General features: G+C 35.4%; 2 protein-coding genes across 2 annotated transcripts; both read right to left on the reverse strand.

The window, feature by feature from the left end:
• Positions 1-7135, reverse strand: LOC132635188 (DNA repair endonuclease UVH1). Its single transcript, XM_060351474.1, has 11 exons — positions 6384-7135; positions 4939-5243; positions 3969-4183; positions 3519-3595; positions 3131-3295; positions 2499-2847; positions 1953-2320; positions 1293-1403; positions 956-1216; positions 647-870; positions 1-564 (listed from the first exon to the last, which is right to left on the reverse strand). The coding sequence occupies exons 1-11, from the start codon at positions 6918-6920 to the stop codon at positions 354-356; spliced, it is 2823 nt and encodes a 940-aa protein (XP_060207457.1). The 5' UTR covers positions 6921-7135; the 3' UTR covers positions 1-353.
• A 6187-nt stretch (positions 7136-13322) lies between these two features.
• Positions 13323-19833, reverse strand: LOC132635189 (uncharacterized). Its single transcript, XM_060351475.1, has 5 exons — positions 19251-19833; positions 17284-17382; positions 16691-16735; positions 14603-14740; positions 13323-13840 (listed from the first exon to the last, which is right to left on the reverse strand). Exons 1-5 carry the CDS (start codon positions 19641-19643, stop codon positions 13487-13489), a joined length of 1029 nt encoding a protein of 342 aa, XP_060207458.1. The 5' UTR covers positions 19644-19833; the 3' UTR covers positions 13323-13486.
• Positions 19834-20145: the final 312 nt, after the last annotated feature.

A 20145-nucleotide genomic window follows, 5' to 3' on the forward strand; every position in this document is an offset into this window, starting at 1 on the left:
TTCCTCTAAAAAAGATACATCTTGGCTTCACACCTATTGATTCATTGCAAACCATCTCAATTATTTTGCACATTGTCCAAAACTTTAAAGAATCATTCTAGAGATTAAAATTACAGGAATAAAATTTGCAAGCTCCACAATTGAGCTCACAAATTGCAATGACAGCCAACTTCTAATAAATAAATGAACAAGCAAAGAAAAATCATGTAACCTAAGAACTACATGATGGAAATGGCCATTGAGAACCTTTTCCCATCTCCCAGCAGCTAAGATCTGGGGACGTGCCGATGATGATACAACAGTATAGCTAGGTCGTTTTCTGGAACAATTGCATTAAGCAATCCAATGGGGAGCTAGAGCAAGGTTGGGTATTTTGCATCAAGGAATTCCCTTAACATTTTAGCAGCCTTCTGACCACCCATCAATTCTGCTAATCTCTCCACCGGAAGCATGGCAAGTTCCGCCAAGCTTTTGCACCCATCCATTATTGCCCTGTAGTTGGAATCTGTCACACCTGGCAGCCGTCTCAACATCTCTACTGCAGATGTATTATAATTTTCAGCTCTACAAAAAAGTGAAGCCAAAACGAATGTTATCAAGCTGCTAAACATCAGAATACCAAGCAGAAGACAATTTTAGAACTAACCTGACATCATTTTCAACAACACCCTCTTCTGATGGGACACCCACTCTTATTGCCTTGACCTCATCAGGTTCATCTTGGTTTGATTTAAGAGATGCAAATATTTCGGCTGTTGCATACAGACTACGAGACCAGATAATGCGAAGCCGAGGAAAGTGGAGAACAAGCAAGGAAAGCTTCGAGATAATGCTATTTGGAGTTACTTCATCACCAATTTCACTAGCAGACTACAAAGGAGACTAGAACTTATCAAGAAAAATAACTAATAAAACAGAGATACACCCAAAGCACAATATATGCAGCACAATGTACCTGAAATGAAAAGCTTTTATCCTGTGAAAACTCAATAAGAAGAACAGGAATCCGATAGTAACGTGACATCATTTCCACCTGGTGGTAAAGACGGCCAGATGCAAAACTGCCAAATAGATCCTGTATACTCTTTCTTTCTACACATATCAATGGGGAAAGTATGTAATCACCAACTTCCAGGGTCACTGGTATAATGCGCATGCCTTTCTGATGAAGTACGTTAGGAAGAGTACTCATGAACTCCCTCATGTCCACAATGACCTGGTTAAAAAGAAATAGTCTCTGTATTGAGATAACGTCATGCAAAACGTAATTGTCAAAACTTTGGAACACGTACTTGCATTTCTCTTTCTGCTTCTCTTCTTCCGCCAGCTTTTCTGGTTATTTGATTTTGGGATATAACGGACTGAGGCTCATTGGAAGAATCCAGTCCCAGACAACGTCCGTCCTGATAATTATCCACAATTATATCCCAAAACAGAAAAGCATTTATTAGTACGAAAGGTTGGGTTCTTCCAAATGAATGCAAAGTTACGGAGGCAATGACAATTAATGCACACATTATCTAATTCTTCCTTATATTCTTTATATTTTTGTGTGGAGTTGTGCATGGACTCCACATCTTAGGAAGATCATACATTGTACAACTAATTCATGCATCTTTACTTTTACCATATTACAACTGTGAACCATAGGGTTTCAAACATTATGTTGTACCTCAACATTTGTATGAACAAATATTTTTAGTTATGAATAAATAATTATTATTTTTAGTTACGAAGAAGTTAACAACCGCCTACTGAATAATGACAATGTAGACTATTGTCATGCATAGAATCAGTAAAACACTTATACAAACAAAAAAGATGTACTGAAATGGGAAGAAGAAAACCAAACGAATTAGAACTTTTCAAAGCTCTTCTTTAAACAGACATGAATGGCAAATTACTAGTAGCATATTGTGATGTGTGGGTCTTTACATGTAGAAAGAGCTAACCTGATCTACTGGGATCATCATCAGTGATTTCTGTCTTATAAGGGACTCAAACGCTCCATTTTCTCTACGCACACTTGCCTCAAACTTTTGCACCTCAGTAGACTCTTCGTAGAAGAGAAAGTACACCTTAACCTTTCTTGAAGGGTTCTCAGCTTTATAGATTTCAACCTCTCTCACAAATGCAATGTCAGGATGGTAAGCAATAATGGTAGAGGGCTTTAAAATATCAAGAATCTTTTTATCACTCTCCAAGGCATAGAAAACCACTGGTGGGAGCTTCTTAATTTCTTTTGAAGACTCAGCATCCAGACCTTGGTCGTGCTTTCGAAGAAACACTTCATCCGAACATCCGCCGTCTATTGCATTACCTGGGAAGATACCAGGAACATAAGTGTTAATTCCTTTTTTTTTTTTTTTTTTTTTGGAGGCGGTAAAATTTTATTTAAAAAACAATATCAGTACAAAGATAACGCTGGCTAAACAACATTAGAAACCTAAGCAGTCAAGCTTTAATTCATTTGTAAGAGGAAAAGGTATCATATTTACCATTAGGTGCCACATCATTGTTGGTTTTTTCACCAGCTGAACCTTTCTTTTTCTTTCCTTTACCCTTTCCTTTTACAAAACCTCCACCATCCACATGGTTCTGATCATCATCTTCACCAACAATATCCTTGTTGATTCTTTTGCTAACTTTCGATGCAGCCGCCAGCAGTGCATCATGCTCCTGCTTGCTTATGCTACTAACTTCTGCTTTCTTTCCAGGTGAGGCTGCAACAACACCATCAAGTACCCCAAACCCTTTAGGCCCTTTAGCTTTCTTTGCATTGCGTTTTGGCAATGCCTGCAGCTGTACCTTGCTCAACAAATACTTTTCCCACTCTTCACGCATGACCTATCCAATATATAAAATGTATAAGATACCAATTTTGCATTGCATATTAAAACATGATCAAAATCAATCCATTTTGTGTTACAATTAAGAAAATATGAGATTGTCTCAAATAGCCTTTAAGCATAACTTTTGCTGTTATTTATTCGAGCTATTCTTATTCATTTACCGGGACTAAGAACTTTTATCAAGATTGGCTGATATATCTTCCCTTATTCTCAAAAACGTATAAATAAATAAAGAAAAAAAAAAGAATGGCTTGGTAAGAATATGACATTGGAAAAACCTTCTGGGAGCCATTTGTGATGCAATCTTCAAGTTGCATGCACGAGTGTTCATCTTTGCAAGCAACTAAAACAATCCCATTATCATCCCCATCAACAAGATGATCCTTCTCTTCTCCAGGCGATGCCTGTTTATCTCTTTCCTCTTGTATCTCCATGAGGACATCCTGTGAAACAAAACAAGCCCGTAAAATCCTAGTTGAATTCTTTTATTATCTAGGATTAAAACCCATGAAAGCAATAAGTTTATTTTCTTAGGCAGAAGCCAGCAGCTCAAATTGAAACCAATAGGATTGATAAGTTAACATGATTTTATATAGTACTTAAAGTTGATTCTTCAACTACCAAAGCTTACAGTAATAATTGAAAAAATGGAGGTTACTCACTCACAAGTAAGACCTTCCACTTTGGTGGCTCCTCCAAGACTTCCTCCAAAACAACCCTGCTCTCTGCACTTGTTGACTGATCTATGAGAAATAAACAAAAACAAGGGGAAACATGTCATACTTTACAGCTCCACACTGTTATGCTACGATTGAATGATCAACAAGAACAGAAAATTTACACCTTATGCTATTTGCATTGTCTGTTTACTTTTTCAACTTTTACCACCATAAAACTAGATGAATGCTTCCTTTTGCCCAGTTCTTGTTTTTGAATTTAGGGGGGGTGGGGGTGGGGGTGGGGTGGGAGGGGTTGGAAAAGAGAGGAATTTGGCACAGGGTTATCTCCATTAGACTGGTATGATTACCTCACATTTAAGTTATTAAAATTTGCCCAACTCCATCATTTAGTAAATAAAATGCTGACAAAGAACGTGCCAGCAATGCTAATACATACCTTCATCCATCTTGCTGTCATTAAGCTTTCTCTTTTTGGTGGATGCAGTCTTACTCTGCCCCAGTTTTCCACTATCTGACCTCCCAAAATGATAAACTCGCTTCTTAGCATACTCAAAGATCTTGTAACTGGACTCCGCAAATATCCAGACGGACCGAAAACTCTCTGATGCTCTAAGTGAGTCTAGATACTTCAAGTAAGTTACAGCATCATACCTACTCACATAAAAATAAGATCAAGTTCTGCTATAAATACAAGAACCATAAGCAAAAAGAAACTGGAATAGACCTCACAGACAGCACCAGTACCCTCCTTCCCAAACTAGAATAGACCTCACAGACAGCACCAGTACCCTCCTTCCCAAATTAGGATAAACGAAGAATTCAGACTAGCACTCCAGAAAAATCTGCTGGTCCCAGTGTGACAGAAATCATAACTTTTGAGAGAAAAGTTTAACAGAAAGTATGTGTCGCTAAGTATATGCCAAGAATATGTGGGGTCATACTTGGAATATCATGGTACAGCACAGAATATGGAATAAACTTCTATCAAGAAGAATAAAAGTGGGTCTCAATTGTACTAAATAAAACATGCCATTTAAGGAAAGTGGACAAGGTTTTGGGATAACCTGAAAAAGAGAAGTAGAGCACATATCTTAGACTAGAGGGAATACAATTATCAAGAGTATGTAAATACCAACTATCAAATAATAGCATCTTGATCAATGAACAACAAAGACAATTTCGCAAAAAAGAATTAACAATTAAAAACCCTCTTTCTCAAAAAAATAAAAATAATAATAAAATAAAATAAAATAAAAAAATAAGAGCCATCAACTAGCTTTCTTAAAGAGACATAATAAGTATCTCATACCAACAAAATTGTGTGTAAAGAGCAGAAAGTACATGTAATACCAACAAGATAGTGAGTAAAAGGACAACATGAAGAAATAAAACACCAACTTTCATACCTAACAAGGTAATCCAACAGCTTTCTTAATGTCTTCAAGTCTGAAACAAGCTGCTTCGTTCTCTTACCTAAGGTATGCCAGATGGGATCTAGCTGGCTTCTCACTATCTCATCGAACGACTTAAACAAACCATTCTCCACTGTCAAGTCTTCTACATCAACCTTATTAGTCTTTCTCATTTCCTTCAAACATGCATCCATCACCTCAATCACTGCTTTCTGAATCCCAATCATATATGTTGACATCGGTACCCTTATATCCACAACCTCTGGTGGATCCCTCTCTAAATCCTGTGATACATAAACCTGAAACAGAAAGAACAAACCACTCAAACCATAATATCCTGAGCTCAGATTTTTTTTCCCGCTCCCCCAGCTCATATACTGGCCCATCGAATAATGCAACTTAACTGGAAAATGAGGTTAGAATAATTTAAGAGTAACTACTACCACCGTCGCATTCTATGTAATTAACCTAAGTTGACTTTCATGAAGTTCAAGCTCAATGTCATCACAATTTATGGCAAGTATTGCTCCCTACTTTTCAATTTGTTTGTCTTACTTTCCTTTGTAGTCTGTTTCAAGAATAATGTCTCTACCCTTTTTTTGGCAACTCTTTAATTCCAACTTTCTACATGGCAATGTTTAAGACCACAAGATTAAAGGGCATTTTGGAACATTTTACATATCTTTAATTTAATTTAAGAATACAAGATTCAAAAGTCTTCTTTACATTCTTAAACCAAGTCAAAACAAACAAAAAAATTGAAACCGAGGGTGTATGTGTGTTTCCTGGAAATTATTTTCCAGTGTTTGGTTACCTTGAATTGTAGAAATATTCTTCTAGTAAAACATTTTCCTACAACTCATTGTTGTCAACCTTTAAATCTCAAAATTACCACCAAAGCACTATACTCCTACACTATCCACCTTATGGTATTACCATTATACCATATGTTACTACTTTTTACACCCAACCAAAAACTAGAAAAAATGATTACCAATAGTAACACATTTATTTTCCTTTCATACCAAACCTCAACTCCCTCCGTTCCGTCCCAATTTAAGTGTCTCACTTTTCTCTTTGGTATGTCCCAAAAGAGCACCTATTTCTATATTTAACAAGTTGACAATTCAAACATCCTAATGACAACATTATACGCATCTTTAATTAGTCCCACAAGATTCATCAGTCCCTCTTTATTTCTTAAACACCGTGCCTAGTCAAAACTAAGACACTTAACTAAGGACGGAGGTAGTATATATATATTTCATAATTGAGTTTATAGGAATTACCAGCAATCAGTATCCTCATACACTATCAACCTTATGGTATTACCATATGTTACTAACTGTTATAACCAACCAAAAAAACACTAGAAAGTGCTCATGAAAATGATCACCGAGAGTAACCACAATTCCTTAATCTGAGTATACAGGAATTACCTGGAATCGAGGCCAAAGATGAAGCTTTCTCAGGAAAAGACATTTCAGCGTTCTCTCAGCTTTAGCAAAACCCGAAACCATAGAATGAGGCCTATCCGAAAACGCCCTAACATAAATCGACCTATTCTTCAACCTCAAAATCCTCACAATAAACGCCTCAGTAGACGTATCCGAAATCGAATGCGCATTCAAAATAACAATTCCGGCAACAACACTCGTCGGTAAACGACAAGTCAACAAATCAACAATCAGAATCCGAGACGTAATGAATAAAACACCGCCGGAATTGTACAGTGATAACCGCTGATTCGCCGGTAAATCGGAAGTGATCTCGAGGGCATTTTGGTAGTTTTGTGAGATGGAGGTTTTTTGTGATGACGTGGCGGTGAGGATGAGGAGGCAGCCTTGTGAGTTGTGGTGGAGATGGAGAAGAGAAGAGATGAGTTTATGAAGACCGAGACCGGAGGAAGTGATTACTAAACCGCCGTTGGAATCTTCTAGAAGGTCTGTGATTATGTGTGAGTGGAACTGGAGCATGTTTTGGGATTTAGGGTTCCGCCTTGTGACGGTGGTTTGATGGTGGCGGGAAGGTTGATTAGGAGTTTGTTAGAACATTTTCATGTACTCAACTAGGCGTCTATAGAATAAGCAACTGATAAACTTAATTTCATTTTTTTTTCTCTTCTTAAGAGTAATTTCACTTTACAAAAAATGGTAAAATGGTACTTCCTGTTATAAAATAAAAACTATGAAGTAAATACACAGAAGAAATATGTAGAGAGAATATGTAGAGAGATATCAGATTATATTACTTCTGCTCTTTCAACATTGCATCTGTGCATCCTATTTATAGAAGCAACAGGACATGGGATATTTTGAGATATTTTGGGATATTTTGAGATATTTCTAACTTAATGAATATCCACTAATTTGGAATATTTATAACACTCCCCCTTGGATGTCCATTAATAGATAATGTACCTCGTTAAAACCTTATTAAAAAAAAACCCTGTGGGAAAAAGTCCTAATGAAGGAAAAAGAGTGCACATATCTAGAAATACGCTTTGAGAGCTGCCTCATTAAAAACCTTACCAAGAAAACCCAATGGGACAAAACTTGGTTAAGGAAAAAAGAGTACAACGCGTATTTCACTCCCCCTGACGAAAACCAAGATTCAGATGTCGGAGTCTTCGCATTCCAATCTTGAATATCATCTTCTCAAGAGTTGAAGTTGGCAAAGATTTAGTGAACAAATCTACAGGATTGTCACTTGAACGGATTTGTTGCACATCAATATCACCATTCTTCTGGAGATCATGTGTGAAAAATAACTTTGGTGAAATGTGCTTTGTTCTATCTCCTTTTATGAAACCTCCTTTTAATTGAGCTATGCATGCAGCATTATCTTCATATAATATTGTGGGTATTTTTGTATCACACTTCAAGCCACATCTTTCTCTGATGAAATGTATCACTGATCTCAACCACACACATTCTCTACTTGCTTCATGAATAGCGATTATCTCAGCATGATTTGAAGAAGTAGCAACAATGGACTGCTTGGTCGATCGCCATGATATAGCAGTACCTCCGCATGTAAACAGATAGCCCGTTTGAGATCGAGCTTTATGTGGATCAGGGTAAATAACCTACATCTGCATAACCAACAAGATCTGTACTACCTTTGTTAGTATAAAACAGACCCATATCGCTAGTTCCCTTCAGATATCGCAATATATGCTTAATCCCGTTCCAATGCCTCCGTGTAGGAGAAGAGCTATATCTTGCTAGCAAATTAACAGAAAATGCTATGTCAGGTCTTGTAGCATTAGCAAGATACATAAGTGCACCTATTGCACTAAGATATGGTACTTCAGGACCAAGTAGCTCTTCGTTTTCTTCCTGAGGTCGGAACGGATCTTTGCTCACTTCAAGTGAGCGAACAACCATAGGAGTACTTAAAGGATGCGAATTGTCCATGTAAAACCGATTTAAAACTTTCTCAGTATAGGCAGATTGATGGATAAAGATCCCTTTTGCGAAATGTTCAATTTGCAGACCAAGACAGAGTTTTGTCTTTCCGAGATCTTTCATCTCAAATTCTTTCTTCAAATATTCAATCGCCTTTTGCAGCTCTTCTGGAGTTCCAATGAGGTTTATGTCATCAACATAAACAGCAAGTATTATGAACCCTGATTTTGTTTTCTTAATAAAAACACATGGACAAATGGCATCATTTATATATCCTTCATTTATCAAGTACTCACTTAGGCGATTATACCACATACGCCCTGATTGTTTTAAACCATATAATGATCTTTGTAATCTGATTGAATACATTTCCCGAGACTTTAAACCAAATGCTTCAGGCATTTTATATCCTTCAGGAATTTTTATATAAATTTCATCAAGTAAGCCACATAGGCCGTGACAGCATCCATCAGTATAAATAATGTGACATCTTCTGTTGTTTGGATTGCTGGCCCAATAAACATTACGTTTACCAAGATGCATCATTTTACTTGGTAATTATTCTACGTCAACATGCTTTAAGAGACGTAGAAATCAAATCCTCACGACCTTGTACAATATTGCGCGCTATATTGTATATTGTCGACAAGATATCATGTTGTATCGGTTCGCAATTCGACATAACTTACTGAGATCTCATCACTTCATTATTTTCAGGTACCTGAACCTCCCATAAGGTTTATGAAGTGTTGTGTCGTAGCTCTTCAAGAGCACATTGCCTCCTTATTATGATCATTCGCTCCTCCCTTTTTCAAGGATTATTATATTTGGAACCGATTGGTCTACCATGCTCCATGCACGCTATAGACTTTGTCCTTCAGGGACATTAAGAGCATTTTGCAGATGAAATATGAAATAGTTGGGTCAGCAAATGCTTCCAGCATTTGATTTGAATTATCTGAGGATCATACTGATGATAATTCACAACATATTTCTTAGCTGCTTATTATCTCCCCCTAATTTTAGTGACATATGTCCCCATTTTCTTTGGGAAAATCCATCTGTGTGCATCATGATATATCCATTAATCATGTACCGCACATCAAATGCTAAAAGATGAAAATATCTAGTTCCTGACCCTGAACCAAATATGAGGGGAGAATTTATCAAAATTTAATGATCTGAAGCATACAAGTGCTGTTGTATGCAATATATCATATCTCAGACCAACATCTGAAACTCTGTTCTCATAAGCAATTGTTTAGCTGTATTATGGAGGCATCCAATGCCAAACCAACTTAGATATAAACCAGCATTATCAAGATGATTGTCTTGATTACATATTCTGAAAATTGTGCTTCCAACTCAATTATTTTGAGCAAGCAACTTTGTAAATGTCAAACTGCCAGTTGACAATAAACATACATGTGAATGTCTTAAATAGATGCATCTATTTAAGACATCACATTGCAGGTGAAGGGGCCCACATTCACCTTTTATATTTTTCAGAATTTTGGGGATTCAGTCCCAACATTAGCTGGTGTAATCAACTTATCATGAGAACAAGCAACACAAACAAATTCTTGAAGAATCTTCTAGTTCTTCAATATGTTTTTAATACTCAATTAGCACATCAGATTTAAATCAGGACGATCAAAATGGTCTTGTCAACTGATAAAATTATCTGTACCCGTAAACTTCAAGTTTACTATGACGAGTGCTATTTCTTTTAATAAACTTCTGGTTTACTATTGCATGAAATTTTATGTCAAAACTTCTGGTTTATTGTGACATGCGATCTCATCATGCTCGGGTAACGCTTTACACACGTGACCCTACCCGTAATAAGTTGGAGATATTCAATCTTCCAATCATCTGTAGTCTCAATATGATGACCATTTTTCTCGCTAGTAAACTTCAGGTTTACTATAATTTATTTTCCAATCGAAATAATTATGATCTCTGATAAATGGTGCTATTACATATAGCCTCTTCGAGAGACTTCAATTTATCTATCATAATCAGATATTATATGGACACTGCTAGTGTCATGATACTTGTAAATAAATAATTAGCTCTTCTGGAGCCTTTGATCATTAATTTCTATTACCAAATATTTCTTAAATACTTTTGGTACCATGAAAGCAAATTTCGACACTACTGGTGTCACGAAATAAACATTGAATTCTAAACTTCAATATTTCAAACATCTCCTTCAGGGAGATTCATCATTAACATCTGAGCATTTTGTATCAAAGAGGCAACCACACAGTTATTAATTCCTTCAGGGGAAAATACATTAATTGTTATTTCCTTCGAGGAAATCAATAACAACTAACCATAATGTATTATTGTGGTTATAGCAGAACCATTCTACTCTGCTCCCTTTTCCTTAGAATGATACTTTAATATGTTTCGACGTACGACAGGTACGTATAGCAATGTCTGAATTTCATACCACAAAAATATAACATCTACATTCCTTGTATTTTATCCCTCCAGGAGATAAGTTGTGGTATTTGTTCATTCACTTCGGGGAATGAAACCTGATTATTTAAATGTGCTTGAAATACGACGCTCATCAATAGCTCGTTATTTTGCTCAAACACAAGAAGACATTGCTTCAGAATATTTCTCAGATATTTTGGTAATTATTTCTGCTTCAGGAGTAAAGTTTCAGAGTTTTACTGCTTCGGGAGTAAAGTTTCAAGTTTTACCACTTCGGGAGTAAAGTTTAAAGGTTGACTAATTCAGGAGTAAATTTCTGAATTCTACTACTTCGGGAGTAGCTTTCAAAGTTGTACTATTTCAGGAGTAGAATTAAAAGCCTTACTACTTCAGGAGTAAAATACATAGGCTTACTACTTCTGGAGTAGAATTCAAAGTTTGCTACTCGTGGAGCAAAATTATGAGTTTAGTACTTCGAGAGAAAAGCATATAATATTCAGAATATTTCTTCTCAATTATTCTAGCTCTTTTGGAGATGAATCATGATATTTTCACAATCAAATGCACGTTTATATTTATAGGTGTTACGACATACTATCACATTCATTTCAGAGAATGGATCTGTACTTGCAACATTTATCAAAAGTTTTAATTCTTCAGGAATAAAACATAATTATCTGAACGTGCCTTAAGCATATCAAATCGTGATAGCTTACAGCCTCTTTTAAGATATTGCTACTTCAGGAGCAAATCGAGGCATACATATAATGTGGAGAATTTTTCTCTAACACATCTTCAACCATAAACACAATAAGCCCGTAAAATATTACCACTTCTGGTGTTCACGGATATAAACTCATTTAATCAATTCATATTTGCGAACTAACCTTCCAGTAGAATATTGGCATAAGGCCTTCAGCAACTTCGAGGCTTTCAAAGTATTTGCTCAAGATGGTTGAGACTCGTGCTGATAACGTGTTATAAAATAAAAACTATGAAGTAAATACACAGAAGAAATATGTAGAGAGAATATGTAGAGAGATATCAGATTATATTACTTCTGCTCTTTCAACATTGCATCTGTGCATCCTATTTATAGAAGCAACAGGACATGGGATATTTTGGGATATTTTGAGATATTTCTAACTTAATGAATATCCACTAATTTGGGATATTTATAACACTTCCTATATTTTTAATACCTGTCTTATTTTCAATATCATTGTGATATGAGCGAACTTCAAAAATATCAAACCGTTTGTAACCTGTTTTATTTTAAATATTGGTTCGTTATGACTGAGTGAACTCCAAAAGCAAAAAACCATTTGTAATGGCTCGTCTCAAGTGTCTTTGAATGAGCTGATACTGTTAAAAAAATATTTTCTTTGAGTGATCTGATAGTGTTAAAAAAAATACCCATGTGTTAAATGGGCTGCAGTCTTTTTTTTTTTTCCCTACAATCTTGTGCTAAAAATTGGATTGGTTTTGAAAACCAAACAATTGTCAATTCACATTTAGCCAAGTTAAAAGATAAATGGTGCAATCACAGTATTAGTCGCTTCCACAAGGCAATGAAATTCGGCGGGTTATTTCTTCGAGTTTTGGGTTAAAATTGCTCCTTATCTATGGGAGTAGGTTCATTTTGGTCCCTCAAATATTACCGTGAACATATTTGATCCTTATATATGGGAGTAGGTTCATTTTGGTCCCTTAAATATAAGGCTAAGCATATTTAATCCCTTAACTATGTTACAGTGGGGCACTTTTGGTTCCCCTAATAGAACCCGTTTAAAAAGTAACGGTGCTAATCCCATATAACACTCACGTGACTTGTAAGAGGCTAAACCCCTCGGACAAAAATACTAAACTCATTCGCCTTTCTCTTCAACTTCATATGAAGGAACACTTCACCAAAAAAAGCCCTAGCCTCTCTGTAGAAAGCTTCAATTGGCTGGAAGAAGAAGCTGATTTTTAAAAAAAGGCAGAAACTTTATCTAATATATTAAAATTTGCATTCATATGCTTCCAAAAAAAATTGGAGTGGTTCTGCAATTAAGATAATTTATAACAATTGTTAAAAAGAATTTTGATTTTTTTTTAATATTTAACAAAAATAACTTTATATTCACATGCTTCCAAAATAAGTGGAACAGTTCCATGTGTGCTGTCAGATTACTATTTAAGAGTTGGTTACCAACCATATGATCCAAATATTATGAGTTGTTTTGCTAATATCTTATATGAATTGCATTTTTTAGAGAAATGCCATACTCTGCTTTGCATTTTGTCCAATGGGTTTAGCCTTTTACGAGTCATGTGAGTGTCACATGGGTTTAGCACCGTTACTTTTTAAACAGGTTCTATTAGGGGAATCAAAAGTGCCCCACTTTAGCATAGTTAAGGGATTAAATATGCTTAGCGTTATATCTGAGGGACCAAAATGAACATACTCTCATAGATAAGGGATCAAATATGCTCAGGGTAATATTTGAGGGACCAAAATGAATCTACTCCCATAAATAAGGGACAATTTTAACCCAAAACTCTTATTTCTTCTTTCCAAATTATGAAAACATACTCTGCAAAATTGATTACAACATGGGATAAGTGTGCATAGAAAGCTCAAACTATGACTTCAATGTACAAAAGTAGCAGTGGGTAAACTGCAAATCATACAGGCTCCTCTAAGTGCTAAGGTTCAGATCACCATTGTTGGACTTGACTCTTCGTACCCTCAACGGTACGGGGTTTTCCAAGATTGTCACGTTAACTCCGGTCCAGACATCTAATTTTGTGGGGAGCTGAGCTATTTTCTCTATGATTTCCATGTCCTCCGGCAGCACATAGCCGAAAACAGTGTATGCATTTTTCCATTCTTGATGGTTTGCTAAGCTTATAAAGAATTCAGGGCCAGAACCAACCCATGCAACTGAACCCCGTCTTACTTCCGGACAGAATTCACTGGGAATTGTGTCGAATGATGATCCTTGAGCACCAAGAGTTCCTTGTACCAAAGCATATGGAGGGCCAAAAGAAGCCTGAAATTTTGTGAAGCAGATGCAGAGAAATCAGGAAAATTGAAGTTTCTATTCAAAAGATAGCCAATTGAGAATGCACAAAGATCAGCAGAGAATGAGTGATGCGCTTGAGAAAAACTCCTACAGACAAATAGTTTTTCCACAGCTATGTATAACAAGGTCAAAATAGTACTTCAGCCATTCCGTTTTGTGCAACACTATTTGATTGGACATGGACTCTAGGATATTAATTTGATTTGTCTGATTACTTCCTCCGTCCTGAAACTGCAGAATTCGTTAAAACTTCTCATTTTCGGCACAAATTCAGGATATCAACTCTTGAAAATTAACGAAATAAAATCTACAGAGTCAGAATTACATTAGTGCTATAAAGCAAAATCTTTATACAAATAAATGTTCAAAAGATGTTTGAAGTAATTATTGCAAAGAGTTCCTTTAATAGTAATAGTGAACATAAAACGGGACATGGAGAGAATTTAACTAATAGTTGAAGAAAATATTAAAGAAAAACTTAGATAGTTGCTTAGAAGACAATATACCTAGTGAATTTGAAGAAAACTTCAATGGAAAGAGTGTCATAAAAAGTGGGATGGAGGAAGTTTGTAATTGATAACATAAACACTTATTCTTAATCCATCTACATACTCAAAAGTAGCAAAATTGAGACGATAACCTGTAATTCTTCTTACTCATGTGATCAAAACGAAGCTGTTTAGGAGTAGAAGTTACACATAGTACTGTAGAAGAGAGATGAGAATTTACATCTTTTATGTGATCTCCGCGTGCATCCCAAACTTCTCCACGAGTTTCCGCACGAAAAAATTGGCAACCAGCACAGTGGCGCAACCCCAACAACTCCAAAATGTTAAAAACAGAGTGGGGGGAACATTCGGGCAAAAGCTGCAGATAATTTAAAAGAAAATACAAACAGGAACATCAATAGAAGAAATTAGAAAATCCTTGTTAAGGGAGAGGACTAGATAAAAAAACAAGCATAGTGACTCTGAAAAGTGATAGACATTCTTATGGATGACAAATTTCGGTGTAAAGTTATACTGTATCCCCTTCCATCCGAAACAAATCTTACCCTATACCTTTAAGAAATAGGAAGACTTGAAAAAGGCACGTCCTCATTAATAGTCGACATATTTAAGTAGACAGAAGTTTAAAAGAAGCAGAAGACGTTCTTCGTGTTATAACAAACAAGGTCATTCCCCATCTATAAAAGTGTGTGCCTTGGGTCCTCAGATCTCAGATTTTCTTTCTTTTCTTCTACTTCTCTTCTGCTTCTTCCCTTTTCTTTATGCATTAATTTGTTTTAAAGCTTGGGAGACGCATGAGGAAGAGCACAATTCTGGATAGGCAAGTAGTTTTTTTAATCAAGGACAGGCAAGTAGTTGTACAAACAAGCCTGAAAAAAAAAATCTTTCAATGTGGTTGCATTTCTAACAGAGGAATCCTGGCTGGCAAATCATAAATGAATAAATAGGGGATGCTGATTAACATGCTTTTAGCTTGATAAATTTTCCGAGTATTGCATCTTAACAAAATATGAGAATGATGAAAATGGTCATGGGGACTGGTTCATTAGGGTCACAGTAAGAATCAACTTATTTATTTATTTATTTTTGACAAATCACAGTACGGATCAACTTGTTAGCATTCTACCATACTTCCTACCCCATAGTGGTACATTACAATTCTTGTTGGTCATGAACTTTCTTATTCATCCAGAAACCATGATCACCTAACAGGTTTTCTTTCCTCTTTTTCAATTTGCAGTTGATTCTAAGCACGAATTAATAAGTATAACAGCATGATTCAGTAGTCAAACAATCCAGCCTCAATACTTTCAATCAAGCATGATAAGAAAAATCAACTTTCTTAGCAAGAGCTTGCTGAAACCATTATTTTTATTTCCTTACTTACAGTTGCTTCTTTCAATGTTATGTATTACTTTTTTAAAAGATATCTCAATGTCTAAAAATAATTCAAATATCTAAAGATAGAGTTATAATGATATGCCTAGATTATGGTGATTATTTGGAGGAAACAAATGCACGAATTTTGATAGTACAAACGCATCTCCAAACTCTTTTTTTTTTTTTCGTGTAACATGGCTATTGCGAATGATATGGAGGCCATGATAGACTTTTTGAGTTCATTGCACATTCAGCAGTGATGTTGACATGTAAATATCTCTTAAGCACTTTCTGATTGCGGACTTTTTAATTATAAATATCTTTTCACGGTAAAAAAACATATGCCTAAATTATGATTTCACCTAGCTTTTGTTTTGATTTCACATATGTCTCATTGTATCTGTCTCGAATTTCTCGATCGATTTTGGTCAAAGTACCCAAAATAGCTTTACCATATCCAGTAAGGATCCCATACCCACACCCACGCTCATATCGTGTCGACACGGTTGCGGCACCGAAAGTGAAGAGTCCACGCAACTTAGGGTGGAGATAGACTTTAAGTATCCTTACCATTAGAGTTAAACCTCAAAGATTATTGTTCATTGCTTGGATTCTATAGGGACCTTTTCACCACGCACTTGTATCCCTCAAGACAAACAATATAGCAGATTGTAGTAGCCCGTACTATTTTGGAAGTGTGTGCAATCTTACAAGCTGATTCCCGTCCATATATATGCATCTTAAGATTAGAGAAGTCAGTGGCAGCCACTGAAAGTTTAGTGTCTAAACCAAGATATTGAAAATGCACTCTAAAGGCTAATCCGCATAGTTATAGAATGAGTTGCAACTTCGCATCATTTTTTTAGATACTGTCATTCACTGTAGCAAGATATATGGAAGTAGGCATTCACCAAGAAACAGATCATACCTTGACGTGAATAGCACCAAATTCTGTTTCCAAGGCGACAATTCCCTAAAGAGCAGCAGGATTGAAAAAGAGAAATTTTTGTAGTTAGTCCAGATTTTCTAAAATATAAGAGCTATAAGGAGGTAGTGATCTGATTTCCTCCACAAATGGAGTTTTATCATTTCTTGGATGTAGCAAGAAAAAAATGAGGCAAAATTATTACTAGTACTTTTTTCAAATGAGTGAGGAAAACTTAGTATCAACATAGCAGGGAAGCTACCAAGAGAAAATTCTTTTGAGATTCATTACGAGCCCAAAAAATCTAAAAGATTACCTATCCCTAGATCAATGTTCAATCACTGTAAAAGTTCATGGGCTTATAAGTATCATACAAAAGTAGTAAGCTTAAGACTAATCTGCAAAATGCCCATAGCAATGTCTCACGGGTGATGCCTGCTGTAGTATACTCTTCGTCATTGCAGGCATCTTTGCAAAAAGTTCCAAAATTTATTCTCATTATAAAATCTATTTGTTGATAAGAGGATTATGAAAAGCAACAATGCTATCAGAGAGACACCACAGTACAATTTTAGGCTGTTGAGAAAATTGTATACCTCTCCTTTTCCAAAAACAATGCCAGATGTCCACATAATCTTGTTTCCTGTTTCCCGTATATCAGGAGCCAAAGTATCTTTCTGCTTCTTCAACCAGCACTACATCATCAAGCAAGACATGTCGGACCAAACAGTCAAACTCCAGTTTCACATGGTGTAAATTAGTTCAGAAAGTGACCAAAAATACCAAAAGATAGTCTTACGAAAAATGTTATCTGAAATGAATAGATATACAAATTTAAGTAAATGAGGGCTTCTCTCAAACTGAGACCTGTGTCAGTCACTATTACGAATAGGCAATAGCTTTTAGCTTTCCCCATCAGTAATTGCTGTAACCTCCAAAAACATATTCTCGAAGGTAGAGGCGGATCCAGGATTTAAATTCTATGGGTTCAATCTTTAAGGTTCTTAGCATAAAGTCATTAACTCATTATACTTTTAAATTTATGGGTCCATATCTAGTATTTGTTGTAATTTTAGTGAACTTTTACACATAAATTTATACTCCGTGTAGAAAGTACTGGGTTCAGATTAACCCGGTATCAAAATGGTGGATCCACTTCTGCTCGTGGGCCTAATTGGTTTGTTTTGAAACCCGGGCAGTTGGACCTCCTTTTCTCAATATTCAATAGCGCAAAAAACGCTAATACTGACAATTTCTCATTTAATTCTACAGATTGTCAAGGAAAAAACAGGCTCATGTGGTTGAGTTGCGATTGGTTGTGTTCCTCGAAATATTTGAGCAATTACAATCAGTTGAAAGATAAGTAGCTATTTTAAATAATTGCTAAAGTAAATATATCCATCACATTCGCAGACACCATACAACATCAGAGGCAAAGCATTTCTAGCTAATCACAAGCAAAGTAATTCCAAAAAGGGAAGAGTGAGCAATCATTAAATCATCATAAACTGCCAACAGCTCACTTTCCATGATTATTTTAGGAACCAACATCAAAATTCACTTAAATCATGTTCGACCTTATTGCATTATGTGTGTATGATCATTCATAATTAAAGGTCCAAATCTGCATGGTCATCAAAATTGGACATATACCCAAAATTCATCACTTGGAACACTATGTAAATCATTTCAAACTTCCAACAACTTACAACTAAAATCAACATATAGTAAAAGGAAAAAAAAACAAAACAAAAAAGAAGAAAATTTCCAAACTCACCTCACCAAATTTGTCACCACAAGCCTTTTTACATACCCAATTTATTCATCACTTATAACCCTATGTAAATCATTTCAAACTCCCAATAACTTGCAACTAAAAACACCATATAGCAAAAAGGGGGGGCAAAAAAAAAAGAACAAATTTTTCCAAACTTATTGCATTATGATTGTTTCATCATTCATAATTAAAGGTCTAAATCTGCATGATCAATCAAAATTAGACATATACCCAATCATTCATCACTTGGAACACTATGTAAAATCAATAAAACACCATAAAGTAAAAGGAAAAAAGAATAAATTTTTCCAAACTTATAGCATTATGATTGTTTCATCATTCATAATTAAAGGTCTAAATCTGCATGATCAATCAAAATTAAACATATAACCAATCATTCATTACTTGGAACACCATGTAAAATCATTAAAACACCATAAAAGGAAAAAAGAATAAATTTTTCCAAACTTATAGCATTATGATTGTTTCATCATTCATAATTAAGGGTCTAAATCTGCATGATCAATCAAAATTAGACATAACCCAATCATTCATCACTTGGAACACTATGTAAAATCATTAAAACACCATAAAGTAAAAGGAAAAAAGAATAATTTTTTCCAAACTAGCATTATGATTGTTTCATCATTCATAATTAAATGTCTAAATCTACATGATCAATCAAAATTAGACATATACCCAATCATTCATCACTTGCAACACTATGTATAATCATTAAAACACCATAAAGTAAAAGGTAAAAAAGAATAAATTTTTCAAGCTCACCTCACCAAATTTATCACCACAAGCCTTTTTATTACCACAAAAAACCCAAGTATCACAAAGACAAGGCCCATGATTACCAGTACACATATCCTTACAAGCCTTACAACATTCTTTAGTACTATTAACCTTAAAATCAGAACCCCACTTCACTGCAGCACCCCAAAGCTCAAAACTTTCAATCCCATTACAACACTCACCAACATCCACGTCACCACCACCGCCGCCGTCGCCGCCGTCCTCCGCCGTCAACCGCCTGTCAACGGTCAAATTTCCGGTGGGTCTGATAATTGTAGACATGAAAATGTAGACAACAGTACAAGAAACAAGACCCATTAAAAGAAGGATCATAGTTGTATATTTAGTGGGTTCAGAATCATTTGGTTTCCGACCCATTTTAGATTGATGTGTTGTGATGAAAACCCACAAAGGGATTTGGTTGATTTGGTTTGGTTTGTGAGAATTTTTGTTTATTTGGTTTTGGTTTGGTGGTGTATCGTTGACCTGAAGATACTGAAGTAGTAGAGTATGAAATTGAGGTCATTTTATAACTTTAGTAAGGTAATTAATATTTTGGAGAGATTATGGAAATGAATTACTTCCTCTATTACGAATTTAAGTGGGTTAGTTTGACTAGACATAAGTCCATGAAATGTAACAATTTTAAATTTTGTGATTTTAAATTAAAAATATATATAATATATTAAAATAATTTTTGAATTTTGTGCTTATAAACTCGTTATGATATTAGAATTGTCAATTTAATAAATATAAAAAACATTAAAAAAAAGGACACTTAAATTGGGGCAGTGTTAATAATGTTTAAGAAATTGTTACAATTGGAAATGGTCATGGAGGCTGTGTGTCAGGTGGATTAGTGTAATAGTAGTAGTAGTAC

The sequence above is a fragment of the Lycium barbarum genome, chromosome 4 (genome assembly GCF_019175385.1).
Source record: "Lycium barbarum isolate Lr01 chromosome 4, ASM1917538v2, whole genome shotgun sequence".
In the NCBI taxonomy this organism is placed as follows: Eukaryota; Viridiplantae; Streptophyta; class Magnoliopsida; order Solanales; family Solanaceae; genus Lycium; species Lycium barbarum.

What these genes read in the sequence shown, in the direction of transcription:
- LOC132635188 (XM_060351474.1), bottom strand. Translation starts at nt 6,920, where the DNA reads ATGCTCCAGTTCCACTCACACATAATCACAGACCTTCTAGAAGATTCC. An exon ending in CAATGATGTGGCACCTAATG is followed by an intron (nt 2,321 to 2,498) that starts GTAAATATGATA and finishes GTATCTTCCCAG; the next exon opens with GTAATGCAATAGACGGCGGA. An exon ending in ATAAAAGCTTTTCATTTCAG is followed by an intron (nt 871 to 955) that starts GTACATTGTGCT and finishes TCTCCTTTGTAG; the next exon opens with TCTGCTAGTGAAATTGGTGA.
- LOC132635189 (XM_060351475.1), bottom strand. Translation starts at nt 19,643, where the DNA reads ATGGGTCGGAAACCAAATGATTCTGAACCCACTAAATATACAACTATG. An exon ending in TTGTTTTTGGAAAAGGAGAG is followed by an intron (nt 16,736 to 17,283) that starts GTATACAATTTT and finishes GCTGCTCTTTAG; the next exon opens with GGAATTGTCGCCTTGGAAAC. An exon ending in GCGGAGATCACATAAAAGAT is followed by an intron (nt 13,841 to 14,602) that starts GTAAATTCTCAT and finishes ACAAAATTTCAG; the next exon opens with GCTTCTTTTGGCCCTCCATA.